We start from the raw sequence: 12,116 nt of genomic DNA, 5'->3' as shown, positions 1-12,116 counted from the left end.
AGGTGAAGGATTTGCTATAGCATTTGCCTGGTTAATTCTTTCCACACCCTTTGACATAAATCACATTAATTATGAATAAGTGGAAACTACTCCGGCAGTCCATAAGTGATCAAAAGAAAAGGGGCGTGTCCTTACGTCGGGCCATGCTTCCTCCCACGGAGCTCTTCACAGCCTGGGGGCGACTGTGGACACACACACACAAACACAAACCGTCATCATAAAACCTGAACGATATTTATTTTCACTTATTCCAGTTGTTCTGTGGTTCAGTGATGATTTCTTGGGCCTTTCCTCTTTAGCTCTGGTTCTCATTGTGGGGTCCGGGGACACCCAGGGGTCCTTGAGAGGGTTCCAGGGGGTCCCAGGCTAAATGATTGATTGACAGGAGCCAAATGGAGCCAAATGGGTCTGTAACTCTGAGAGTGTACAAATGGAACCATTTGTACACTCTCAGAGTTATTGGGGTCCAAAAGATAAAAATCGTATCAAATGGGGGTCCGTGGCCTAATGCACATCAAACTGGGGGGGTCATTGATCAACCCTGCTTTGGCTTGTAACCACACAAACCCAATAGCCGATCTACAAGCTCTCAACGCGATGCATTGTGAGCTTGTGCGTTGGCTTGTGCGTCGGAGATTTGGTGTAGAGGGGAAAAAAGAAGCAGGCCTAGTGTAGAGTCCTGGGGGACTCCGGTCAACTAAGCATACAGCGTTTATGCGGTTAAGATACATTTTGACTTTGTTATTCTGCTGCTGTAAAATAACGGCACAGGAAAAACGGGCGTTACCCTGAGATAACAGACACTGGGATCAATACTCCAATACTAGTGCTGACAAGTGTAATGGATCCACTGATAAAGTAGACGCGAAATTACTGAAGAATGCACAGAGAATGAAATGAAAAACCAACTCATAGACAAGTAGGAAGACAGGACAATAAACATGAATGACGGAGTATGGTCATGCTCGTTGTCTGTAGGGTTGCCACCTTTCAGAAAACGAAATAAGGGACACATGCACTGCGCTGCATAAGGGACACATGCACTGCACATGCGCTGCGCGCGCGTGCATGCGGACGCGCGAGGGGTCGGATTGGGTCCGTTTTTTTCACGGTTCTGGGCGGATTGGGTTAGTTTTTTTTCCAGTTTTTGCTTTCTTTATTTTGGTTTTAGCGTTAGGATTAGGAGTTATGTTATGTTATGTTATTTAATTCATATTTTTGCCTGATTTTACCAATTTATTATCACAAAAAACAATTTCTGCCTAATAAAATATTCAAACAAGATGGGTTTATACTAATGTATTTTGTGGATTATATTAGACAACAACTAGACGGTTAATTCCGCGGATTTGGGTACTTTATATTGTTTTTTTTGTTACTTTATTTCGGGTTTAGGGTTAGGGTTATGTTGTTTAATTCTTATTTTTTCGATTGGGTGCCCCTGATTACTCAATAAAAATACCTTAAAATTATACTCGAGTACAGTACTTGAGTACATGTACTTAGTTACTTTCCACCACTCACTTTCACTGTCATACCGAATCAATCTCAGGAGATGTTTCAGTCATGAAAAACTGTGACACCTGTGCTTGGGTCCTTGAAGTTCTTATATTTCGGGAATGTTGCTCTCCTGAGGCATGCTGTCTGATGTCAGTCAGTCCACCATGCGCCACAGAAAACACACGCCTACATACTTTGCAGTTTGCTTTATAAACATCTGCACTGACGCTGTCAAGCCAGGGGTTTGCCTCTTCCCACTCACGTCTGTACTTCTGGAGGCGTTTTGTCTTTTTAGGACGTGGTGGAGTGTCTGCTGTAGACATTTTCAAACTGCCCGGTGATGCAGTGACTGAGCTGAGCAGAAGTAACTAGGCAACCATGACAGGCAGCGCACAGACAGAGGATTGGCACAACCGCACAGAACGTATCTTAGCAACGTGAAATCGCTAATTCTCATTGGTCGTGAGCTGCTGAGCGCACTCCCAGACAATGGGATCATTTTGTCTGGGAGTGCGCTCAGCAGCTCACGACCAATGAGAATTAGCGATTTCACGTCATACTAGAGTTGCCAAGTCTTCTTATTTCCCACAAAACTTTGGACAAATTTTGGCTTGTTTTTGTAGGTCGGCTGGCTCATTTCTCTCACTATACTTGGCAACACTGACTGACTTGCGGACAGCTGAACTCTCACATTCCCAGTCACACAGCGGAGACGGAGAGACAGGACAGCACATCATTGCCCTGTCTTTCATATTTTATTATTGTTTTATCATTATTTATTATTTATCATTTTTCATTATAATTATTATTATATAAATTATGATTTTTTTCATATGATTCCCCGACCTTAAAATACGGGGACAAAGTGCGTCCCTTATCAGTTCAATACGGAACGCGTCTTTTAGTTTCCAATTACGGGACGATTCCGTATTTTACGGGACGGGTGGCAACCCTAGTTGTCTGTGATAGAGTTTAGTCATTCTCTGTTACATCGTTCATCTTCAACCGTACGCCACTGGAGACCGCATTGTGAGCGAGCGGTAAGACGTGTGTTGTCTACCCTCCAGGGATAGGGGTTCGTTTCTCAGTCATTCAATAAAGTTTAGACAGTGATGCTGTTTCCGCTCTGATCAAGTAGCTGGGAATCAAATAGGGCTTGTTGAATCTGCAATCCACCAAAGACATACGCTAGTAGTCCGTGGATTGGTATAAAAAATTTAGGTGAATCGTTCACTTTTTCATAAAAGCGTGAAACTTGGTAGACTTGTACAGTTTGGGGCCCTGAACATTTTCAGATATGGAGCCATCGCAAAAACGCCCCCTGGTGGCCATTTTACTTTCCGCATTACCAAATAATGTATTCTGTGTCATAACTCCCAAGCCAAACATGATAATACAGAATAGGTGATGTCTACTCTACACCTATGTTTTGATGGTCAATGATTACAATAATATCATGTACAACATCATAAACTGTTCAGGTGAATAGTTAATGGTCAATTCAGTGATGTTGTGAGGTAGTCCTGTGTGGTTTTGTCCAAAGTTCTGTCACTTTTTCATAAAAGTGAACCTTGGTACACTTGTACAGTTTGGGGCCCTGAACAATTTTGGATATGGAGCCATCGCAAAAAACTCCCCAGTGGCCTTGGCAGCCATTTTACTTTCCGCCATAACCAAATTATGTATTTTGCATCATATCTCCTAAACAAAACATGATTATACAGAATAGGTGATGTCTACATCTATGTTTTGATGGTTAAGGATTACAGTGATACCATTTAAAACAGAGGTTCTCAAACTGTGGGTTAGGACCCCAAATGGAGTCACAGGAAGGTGGCAGTGGCTACATTAACTGAAAAAGGTTTAAATGTGAATCCTTCCAATTAAGTCTGTTTTTGTTTTGTTTTTGAAAAGCATACAATTATTATAATGGTTCGGGCAACAGATATAGGCTATATACTATAGGCTATAATCATATGAGATAAAACAACATAAAAACAGTATATAGAATAATTTATCAACAACAAAATTACAATTGAAAAACACAGAAATGAATACATTGTGATTGTACAATTATCTAGCCAGTCACACAAGCAATGCAACTAAATAGATCTCCCCTTGTAGAGGGTATTTGAGCAACCGAGTTAGCGGACACAACTCAGACCTGTGTCTTTGATGGTTTTATTATACTGACACACAATACCAACACACTCTAATACTTTTAGGCCAGTATGGCCAGTAAGCCAGTAGGCCATTAGTTAAGTAAAGAGTCAGGTTATAAACCTAAAAAAGTAAACACAAACAACAACGTAACAACAAATTACTGACATGAAATATACACACAAAACTATAAACCATATCAGAAATATATTATCGTTGTGTAAACACGCTCTCAATTCTTACCGTCAGTCTCTCGGAGCTCGAAAAGGAAAATTACAAAGCAGCAATAACACCCTGGTAACTAGTAACAATGGTGCATGCGTAGAACACTTTGTCCTGATAGTGAGCATCCACTCCATTTATATCGGTTTGGTCTACCCATGTAGGTGTAACCTTCTGTTGATTAATCATGCGACTTGTGTCTTAACTGTGGAAACACAGGCTTTAGCACTGTTCTAAACAGTAGCCACTGTCACCCAGATCCTCATCTGACCTAATCAATCAACATGCCCTTATGTGGCACTTGCTGTGGCTTTTAGAATTTGCATATATTTGTACCTTCGGATTATAAATTCAGTTTATAACTCCAAATAAGCAGTATTAACCTTCATATAAGCATGTATCAACTCCTAGAATATCTCTATTCCAAGATTCCAGTCCAAACATTAATTTTTTACCATTTAGTGCCAAAAGTAAAGGTGCAAGTGAAAAGAATATATACTGTACTTTTTTCCCCCGTTCCACCTACAGTATCATTTAGGCACTATATGAATAAAATAGTTTATTGGTCTTGTATTTTTTCCAAACCTAGTTCTTTGGCGGTGAGCAGATTCAATATTCACCTAATCAGTTACTCACTCACTCAAGGGTTCAAAATGGACATTTATAGACTGTAACTCTGTGCAGTTATGCGGGTCCTTTAAAAAAAAAGGTTTGAGAACCACTGCACTCACTCCCTCACTCCACATGCACATTTTCTCTTTCTTCACCTCCTCTCAATCAATAAAACACATTTAAGAATCAATCGCTACAGTCAATCAATACTGGTGGGGAGTGGGGACAGGGGGGTCTTACTTGAGGCTCTCCTGTGAGGACGATGAGGATCGGTCCGAGGCGGGGAGTGACATGAGGCTGTCTCCACTCCTCAGGTGGGCCTGCAGAGCCTTCTGATAGGACGACTCCAGGCTCTGGAACAGCTGCTCCGCCTCTCGGCTGAAGTGACCATGGAAACCCCAGTAACACCTGCAACCGCAAGGGATACACATTTGGTATTCGCGTACTTATTGGCTGCAGTCCACAAGAGGAGATTAAAGGAGCAGTTAAAAAAATTACTTATTTTCTCTCAGTTACACACCCCATGAAGCCTTGAATTCATGGAGATATTTTAGTTTTTGTCGCATTCCTAAATCCTATCCTATATTAAAATTGGCTAATGGGTGGGCGGGCCGGCTGACCACTGCCCCGTCACTATGACTCAGACATAACGATATGGAGAGGAGAGGATGGGTGATTTGCACAAAGCCTTTTTGAGGTGTTTCAAGGACAGAATTAAAGTGGAAATTTGGCTGTAATAATATTATGACAAGGGTGCTGGACTATGATGGATTAATCTGAACCACAGCTTCGTCTACCATAGAAACTTCTGGGTAAGGGGTCAAATCAAGGAGCTTGATTCAAATATTTCATTAATTCTTTAATAATTCAGCGGCTTCTCAATCAGTTGGGCTAGGAACAGAAATGCAGTGTGTATTGCACACAGTAAAATCCTCAGCCTTAATTTATCAATTTAACTCCAAGAGGGTACAAATGTAACTGAATTAAAGTCCCTGTCCACATGTTCCCTGGTGTGGTTTAAATCCTCAGAAAGATCATCCCTGTTAAATAAATGTAAAGGTCAAGTATTTTTCACCCCCCCAAAAAACTTGCCAAAGCACCTTTATAGTACCGCGTATCTCTACTCTGTCTTTGTCCTCATTTAGTATTCCAGGACCTATGAATAATGTATACATTTGATCCTCCAAAATGTGGGTAATCCAATGAGTATCCACAGAGAACACCCAAACATAAGCACCAAACGCAACGTGGCAAAGATCAGATTTAGTTGCAAAGCTCTATATTAATGCTTTAATATTTTTATTATTATTAGGTATGCAGCCTAGAGCACAAACAAAAACATTTTCCAAACAAACAACACGATTTCTAGGGGAGTGGGTTGATTTATCCATGTGTAACTCCCAGAGGGTGCAACATGTAACATTTGTACCCTTGAAGTTGGAGTTGAATGAACACAGAGGATTTGACTGTGTAAGTTACAGTAACAAAGTGCGGTCTGACTTACTTCCTGGCTACAGATCGAGCCTCTGCGTCAGCATCATGGATCCCTTTCTTTATGGTCTCCATTAGAACCGTCCCATGTCTGGAGGACACAAAAGACAATTATTAACTGCAATCTCACACAGTCAAACACAGCTTTAAGATGCTATAGACAACATTCAGCCATTCAGCTCGAGGTCGCCCTCCACTCCACATCACTTCTGTTGAATGAGGTTCCTTATTCATAAGGATAAGGTATCCCTATAAAGGTAACAATCATGCAGATTGTACCATTGGAACTTAATAAATATAAGCTACAATGGTGAACACTGCATACGTGGATAATGGCGGCTGTCAGCTTACAGAGATAGGCTACTGTAAACAAAAACAATAATTTTAGGAGGATTATTTCACAATCACAGACAACAGATGAGTCCAGCCCCAAATAGGGTATCACTATTGGTGGATTTATCTCTCTCTCAAAAAAAATGCAAACTAATCAAATTCAACTAAGTGTGTTACACTAAAATATGGACCACACAAAAAATCGTATTTACTAAAAGCAGGCTAATGGATGTGATCAATACTTTGTATACTGGGCTATCAAAATCTCAAAAAGTGGTGCTTCCTAAATGTGCGCACACGTTGCCAGATTTTGTGAGAGAAATAAGCAACCAGGTCTAGGAAAACAAGCCCAAAACAAGCGACACATGAGCACTTTAAACATATATGCTGTATACATCGGCCATTTGAAAATAGCAGATCTACAAGCTCACAACGCGTCGCATCGCGACACGTTGTGAGCTTGTAGATCTGCTATTTTCTAAAAATCTTGAAATAAAATGTGGAATATTTGGAATATTTTTTAAACATTCTAACACCACAAATCAGGTACGGGGCTCCCTGGCACAAAACATTTTCAGATGGGGGTTAGGGACAAACATATTAATTTGGGGGGTCCATAACATGAAAATTTTGAGAACTACTGGTTTAAACAACATTAGGAAGCAAGCCCAAACAAGTCAAAAAAAACGCAACCCGCAACTACTGTACCAATATTTACAAGCAACTTTACAGAAAAAGATGCCCAAAGTCGCTTATAATAAGACATGGCAACACTGGTGTGTGTGTGTGTGTGTGTGTGTGTGTGTGTGTGTGTGTGTGTGTGTGTGTGTGTGTGTGTGTGTGTGTGTGTGTGTGTGAGACAGAGGCAGGTCAGATCAATGAGAAGAGGAGAGCTCCCCCGGTGCGGGCGGGTCAGATTGGGTTTCTCTCTGTGTGACCACTAGGGAAGCAGGAAGTGGTCACACAGGAACGCACCGGGGCGCTTAAGAGACAGTCTGAGATGGCAACCCACGGCTATCGCCATGGCAACTGCTGAGCTAGACTCCACACACCCTCGGCTAGCCTCATCTCAGATTCCCTGATATGTGCGTGTGTGTGTGTGTGTGTGTGTGTGTGTGTGTGTGTGTGTGTGTGTGTGTGTGTGTGTGTGTGTGTGTGTGTGTGTGTGTGTGTACTGCTTTGCTATAGGGGTTTATATCTATGGTTTATATACAGGGCAGGATACTGTTGCAGTATTTTAAAAGCAAAATTGTTAATAATTTGTTTTACCACAATCCTAAATACACATTGTGAGCTTGCTATATTTTGTATAATTGAATAAATCTATTAGTTTGATCAGCTGTCCCTCCCCTAGCCTGAAAAGTTGGGTTCTTATATGCGTCTGTGGGCTTGGATCACAGTGTACCAATGAAATCATGGGTTAGGGTCAAACTAGTGGCCTCTCACTTTCCCTGCAGTCTGCACTCCTCTCTCCTTGTATCCCTTCTTGTCTTCTATTTTTGATAGATGATAGTTATACTCAGGGTTGGATTTACTGGGGTGGATGAAGGAGGAAATCCATGCACTCTATGTGACTATTTACCTTGTCGTTTTGTAGATTAGGGTTCATGTCATTTACTCTGATAAATGCCTAAATTGTAATTGTCATAATAATGTTACCTCTCCAGAGAGTTGGTCGGCCAGTCTTGCAACAATAGGTCCAGGAACTCGTAGCTTCGCCTGGGTTCACAGGACAGAAGGGTTACAATAACAGCGATGTGATCATGATCCTAACGAAAACTGAAACCTGATCACTGTAACTGTTCAGTTAAGCTCTCTCTCACACTCACACGCACACACGCACACACACACACACACACACACACACACACACACACACACACACACACTTCATTCATTTTTCAACAGACTAACAAAGTCTAATACATCTTCTTTATTGTGTTTGTCATCATCACTTTGTGTTAAAGGTTTCAGCTGTCTATATAACTCTGGTTGAGCCGGTTGTGGATGATTCTTTTGGACGAGCGACGACACACATTTATGTACCGTCAGATTAATAAATATGATGTTTTACCTTCTGACGGCCACAGACTTGGCGATGCAGTTACTGGTGATGATGGGAATAAGACGAGGGTAGTGGGTGTGCTGGGAGAGAGAGGAGAGAGGTGCAAACATGAGAATATAAACGCTGCAACGCTCTGTTCAAAAATGAAAAGAATGCTGAAGAAGGTAGAATGGCTTCCAGTCACAAATCTGTAAAAAACTGGGCTATGCCCATATATGGTCATGTGCATATATGAGATCGAACAACTTCAAACCCGGCGTGGGTATCGGCAAGGATGCAAGGGAGTGCGGTGCCCGCCACCGAAACGCATTGCCAGCTTGTACATCAGTTATTTTTTGCAAGCGACAATTGTTCGGCAAGAGAATGTTGTCACTCACTTTGAGGATGATGCGAATGCAGGCGATGCCAGAGGTGGCCATGATCTTGGCACTGTTGGGGACCAGGTTAAGGAGGATGGGCATGACGGCCTCAGCTGCATGGTCAAACCTACTGCCAAGGATTAATGACAGGTGGCTGCAACAGAGAGACAGGAAACAAGAGTGAGAGACATGTGTTTTCTGTCAGCGTAGTTTTCACAGATGCACAGTTAATGTTGTATTATGATATAGTTTCATTTGAATGTTGTTACTAATCTAAAGTAGCAAAATAAATGTTTTTATAATTAAATTATAAGTGAATATATATTCACTATCAGTGCCCTAAAACCAACACCGTTTATTTTCTAACTTTGTTTTAATTCTAGCTGTCTAATCAGGGACCAATTTAGACCTGGGTAACCAAATTCATTTATTGTAATAATTGCAATTAAACATCATGTAGAACCAATGTAGAGAAATACTGCTCTTTGCAAGAGCCATGCATACAGTATAAGTTAATTACAGCCTACACCACTAGATATCAATCCAGTAGGTAGGTAACAAATTCAGATTATTTTCTAGTTCTCAGTATATCCAGCTAACTAACTGTGCTAGACTAGTGGCAATTAATTTCAGCTGGTGTCCCAGATCTAAAGTAGTCCTTGGTTATTATACAGCTAGATAGAGAACCAGCTGTACTGTGGGCTGAGAAATACAGCACAACACTGCTAACCATTGTTCCCAGTGAGCTGTCTGCCGGTGTCTGACAAAGAGGAACAACCTCGTTATGTTGCATATATTCAACTTACTGATGATCCATTCAGTGTTAATTTAACTGCAAAAATGGGCCAGTAAGGGTTTATTGTCCCACTATCAGTTAAATTAACAATCACAATTTTGCAAGGGTGCCTTTTCAGAAGGATCCATTTTCGCACGCTCCGAGTTAAAACAACACTTAGCAAGGGTCCATTTACACAAGGGTCCATTTTTGCATTCTCAGAGTTCAACTAAGACTGAGGGGGCTTTGCTGTGCAGTAACTAGAGCAGAGATCTGGCGCCAGGCGTACCCCAGGGTGATGCAGGCCTCTCGGACCACCTGCGAGCGAAGGTCCTTGGCAGACATTTTGAAGGCGGCCTCCATGAGCCGCATCTGCTGGGAGAAGCAGTCAAACTCCACCGCACCCGCCAGGACCAGAGAGCGAACCTTCTTCAGCTGAAAGAGTCATGAAGCCACACGTTAGTGCTGCACTGTCACATTTTTAGTCTTATTTTAATACTTTAGGAGGGTGCAAAATGGAACCAAATGGTTGCATTTATACACTTCCAGAGTTAGAAATGGATAAATTAACAGTGAGACAGCACAAATTGATTGATTCATTGATGTCTTTAGTGATCATGAAATAAAACATAATGTCACATGTAGCATACATCTGACCCACCATGATCAAAAGCATAACGCAAAAAAGCCTACGGCTTGTTTCCATTGCAGTATAACAATAAACAAATACAAATAATACAAATACAAATTAATTACTATTGGCAATGGTGAAATCCACCAGTTAATTATTTTGTTACTTTTAGGGGAGACATGTATTATTGAACGATTGTCTCTATTTTGTGGCTAAGATTCTACGAAAATAGAGTTAAAAATAGATTTTAATAAAAAACATCCAGACAATGTCGAGGCTGGCTCAATAGAGAAACTGTTTAATTTTAATAGCAACGTTTTGGTGCAAGACCTTGTTCAGGCACATGATATGCCTGGAGGAGGTCTTGCACCAAAACGTTGCATATCTGAGATTAAATAACTTACAGCAGCCACCCGAAGCTCCCAGTCCCTCTTGTCATCTGACAACACGTCTCGAATCTTCGCCATGGCCTCCTCTACCTCCCTGTTGGAATAGATCTGGAGGGATGGAGAGAGTGAGAGAGTGAGAGAGTGAGAGAGTGAGAGAGAAGAGAAGAGAGAGAGGGGGGGGGATTATTCCTTGTATTTATCCATATTATCCATGTCCTTCATTCTCTACAAAGCTCCATGTGAGGACATATAGTTGGTTGAAATAACTATATATGCACCATTTACCAAGTAGGCCCTGTTTTCATACCCGTTTCCTGTTCCAGTTCATTTTCCCATAGCTTTGTTTGATTGGCTCAAGCAGGAGATTTGAACTGGAAACACATGTGTAGGAGTCATTTGTGTTACTCTACTGTTGATATTCTGTAATGCATAATTAGTTTACTGTACTGTGTACTTGTGATCCGTTGCAATCCCTGCCGTGCAGTAAAAAAAAAGCTCTACACCCTCCCGTACTGGTTTGGTAATTGTATTTGGTCATTGTATTGCCCCTGACGAAGCCATAATGGATGTAACGAAACTTATAATTTTTCAGGAACTGTACTTACATTTGTCTTTTTAATTTAAAACAGACTTGTGTTTCTCAAAAGTCGACTTTGGAACGGTCAAACTTTATACACTGGACACAATATATAACATTGTGTTTTGGTGGTCTGTGCCACGCATCGACCCTCCAAAATATAACCGAGCTCTGAAAGACGAGTCAACAGGTTTTGAAACACCCAGTGTGGCTACAGGCATTAAAAAGAATGGGTGCGTTTGATGACGCGAGTGTCTGCCGCTTTCACTGTGTCAGAGCCTTTACTCTCTTCAGTGCCTCAGATGTGGTTTGGCATCGTATGACTTGGTTTACTTCACTGTGTACGTGTGATCCATTACAAACAAAGACAACCTGGACAAATCCCATTACATGTACTCTGCCGATAAGGCAATGGATTCTTGCTACGTAACTGATCACATGGCTGAAACGCTGCGATCCCTCCCTTACTGATTTGGTAATGGTTGTAACAAAGGCTCTATACCTTTCCGTACTGGTTTGGTAATATAGTTGTAACTGGTTTGTAACCGGTTTGGCAATAGTTGCAAAGATGTATCCATATAGTAGCCTGGAAACCAGACGAATCTGCCATTGCAAAAAAAAAAATAATGGTCTGGGACCGCTCAGTTGTGATTGGGTTTCACTCCCTCCGAAGTAGTGAGGGACCAATCAGGGCCCAGTATGCAGATACGGGCCGGGTTTATCACCAGAGGCATTTTTTTTATTTGCTCCTTGGAAAGGCAGGTTCCACACAGAGATTCCAGAGTAATATCTACGCAGTGATACTAGTCTGGCCATGCCAGGCTATCCATTTAGTACCTGCACGGTGGGAACGTCCTCAAAGGCACGGATGAAGTCTTCTTCATCCACCGCCCCCACGCTGGTCCCATCTCTCCCTGCAGACACAAAGCAGCAGGACACATTAACACCACCACACACCTGCAGAGGGCTGACACTTATCCACCACGGGGAATACGATGGGAA

General features: G+C 41.7%; 1 protein-coding gene across 6 annotated transcripts in view; it reads right to left on the bottom strand.

The window, feature by feature from the left end:
- LOC308080809 (CLIP-associating protein 1-B-like) overlaps positions 1-12,116 on the bottom strand; it is a 92,469-nt gene that overhangs the window by 35,789 nt on the left and 44,564 nt on the right. For all 6 annotated transcript variants that reach the window (XM_080422821.1, XM_080422823.1, XM_080422822.1 and 3 more), the window contains 9 exons: positions 11,952-12,028; positions 10,553-10,645; positions 9,807-9,952; positions 8,761-8,896; positions 8,393-8,463; positions 7,978-8,037; positions 5,999-6,076; positions 4,735-4,902; positions 136-182 (listed from right to left, as the gene is read on the bottom strand). In XM_080422821.1, coding sequence (XP_080278947.1) covers positions 136-182; positions 4,735-4,902; positions 5,999-6,076; positions 7,978-8,037; positions 8,393-8,463; positions 8,761-8,896; positions 9,807-9,952; positions 10,553-10,645; positions 11,952-12,028 — 876 coding nt within the window. The remainder of the gene's footprint in view (positions 1-135; positions 183-4,734; positions 4,903-5,998; positions 6,077-7,977; positions 8,038-8,392; positions 8,464-8,760; positions 8,897-9,806; positions 9,953-10,552; positions 10,646-11,951; positions 12,029-12,116) is intronic.

This window comes from Gymnoscopelus braueri (assembly GCF_963280865.1).
Source record: "Gymnoscopelus braueri genome assembly, chromosome: 24".
Lineage (NCBI taxonomy): Eukaryota > Metazoa > Chordata > Actinopteri > Myctophiformes > Myctophidae > Gymnoscopelus > Gymnoscopelus braueri.
This window is presented reverse-complemented; position numbering and strand designations above follow the sequence as displayed.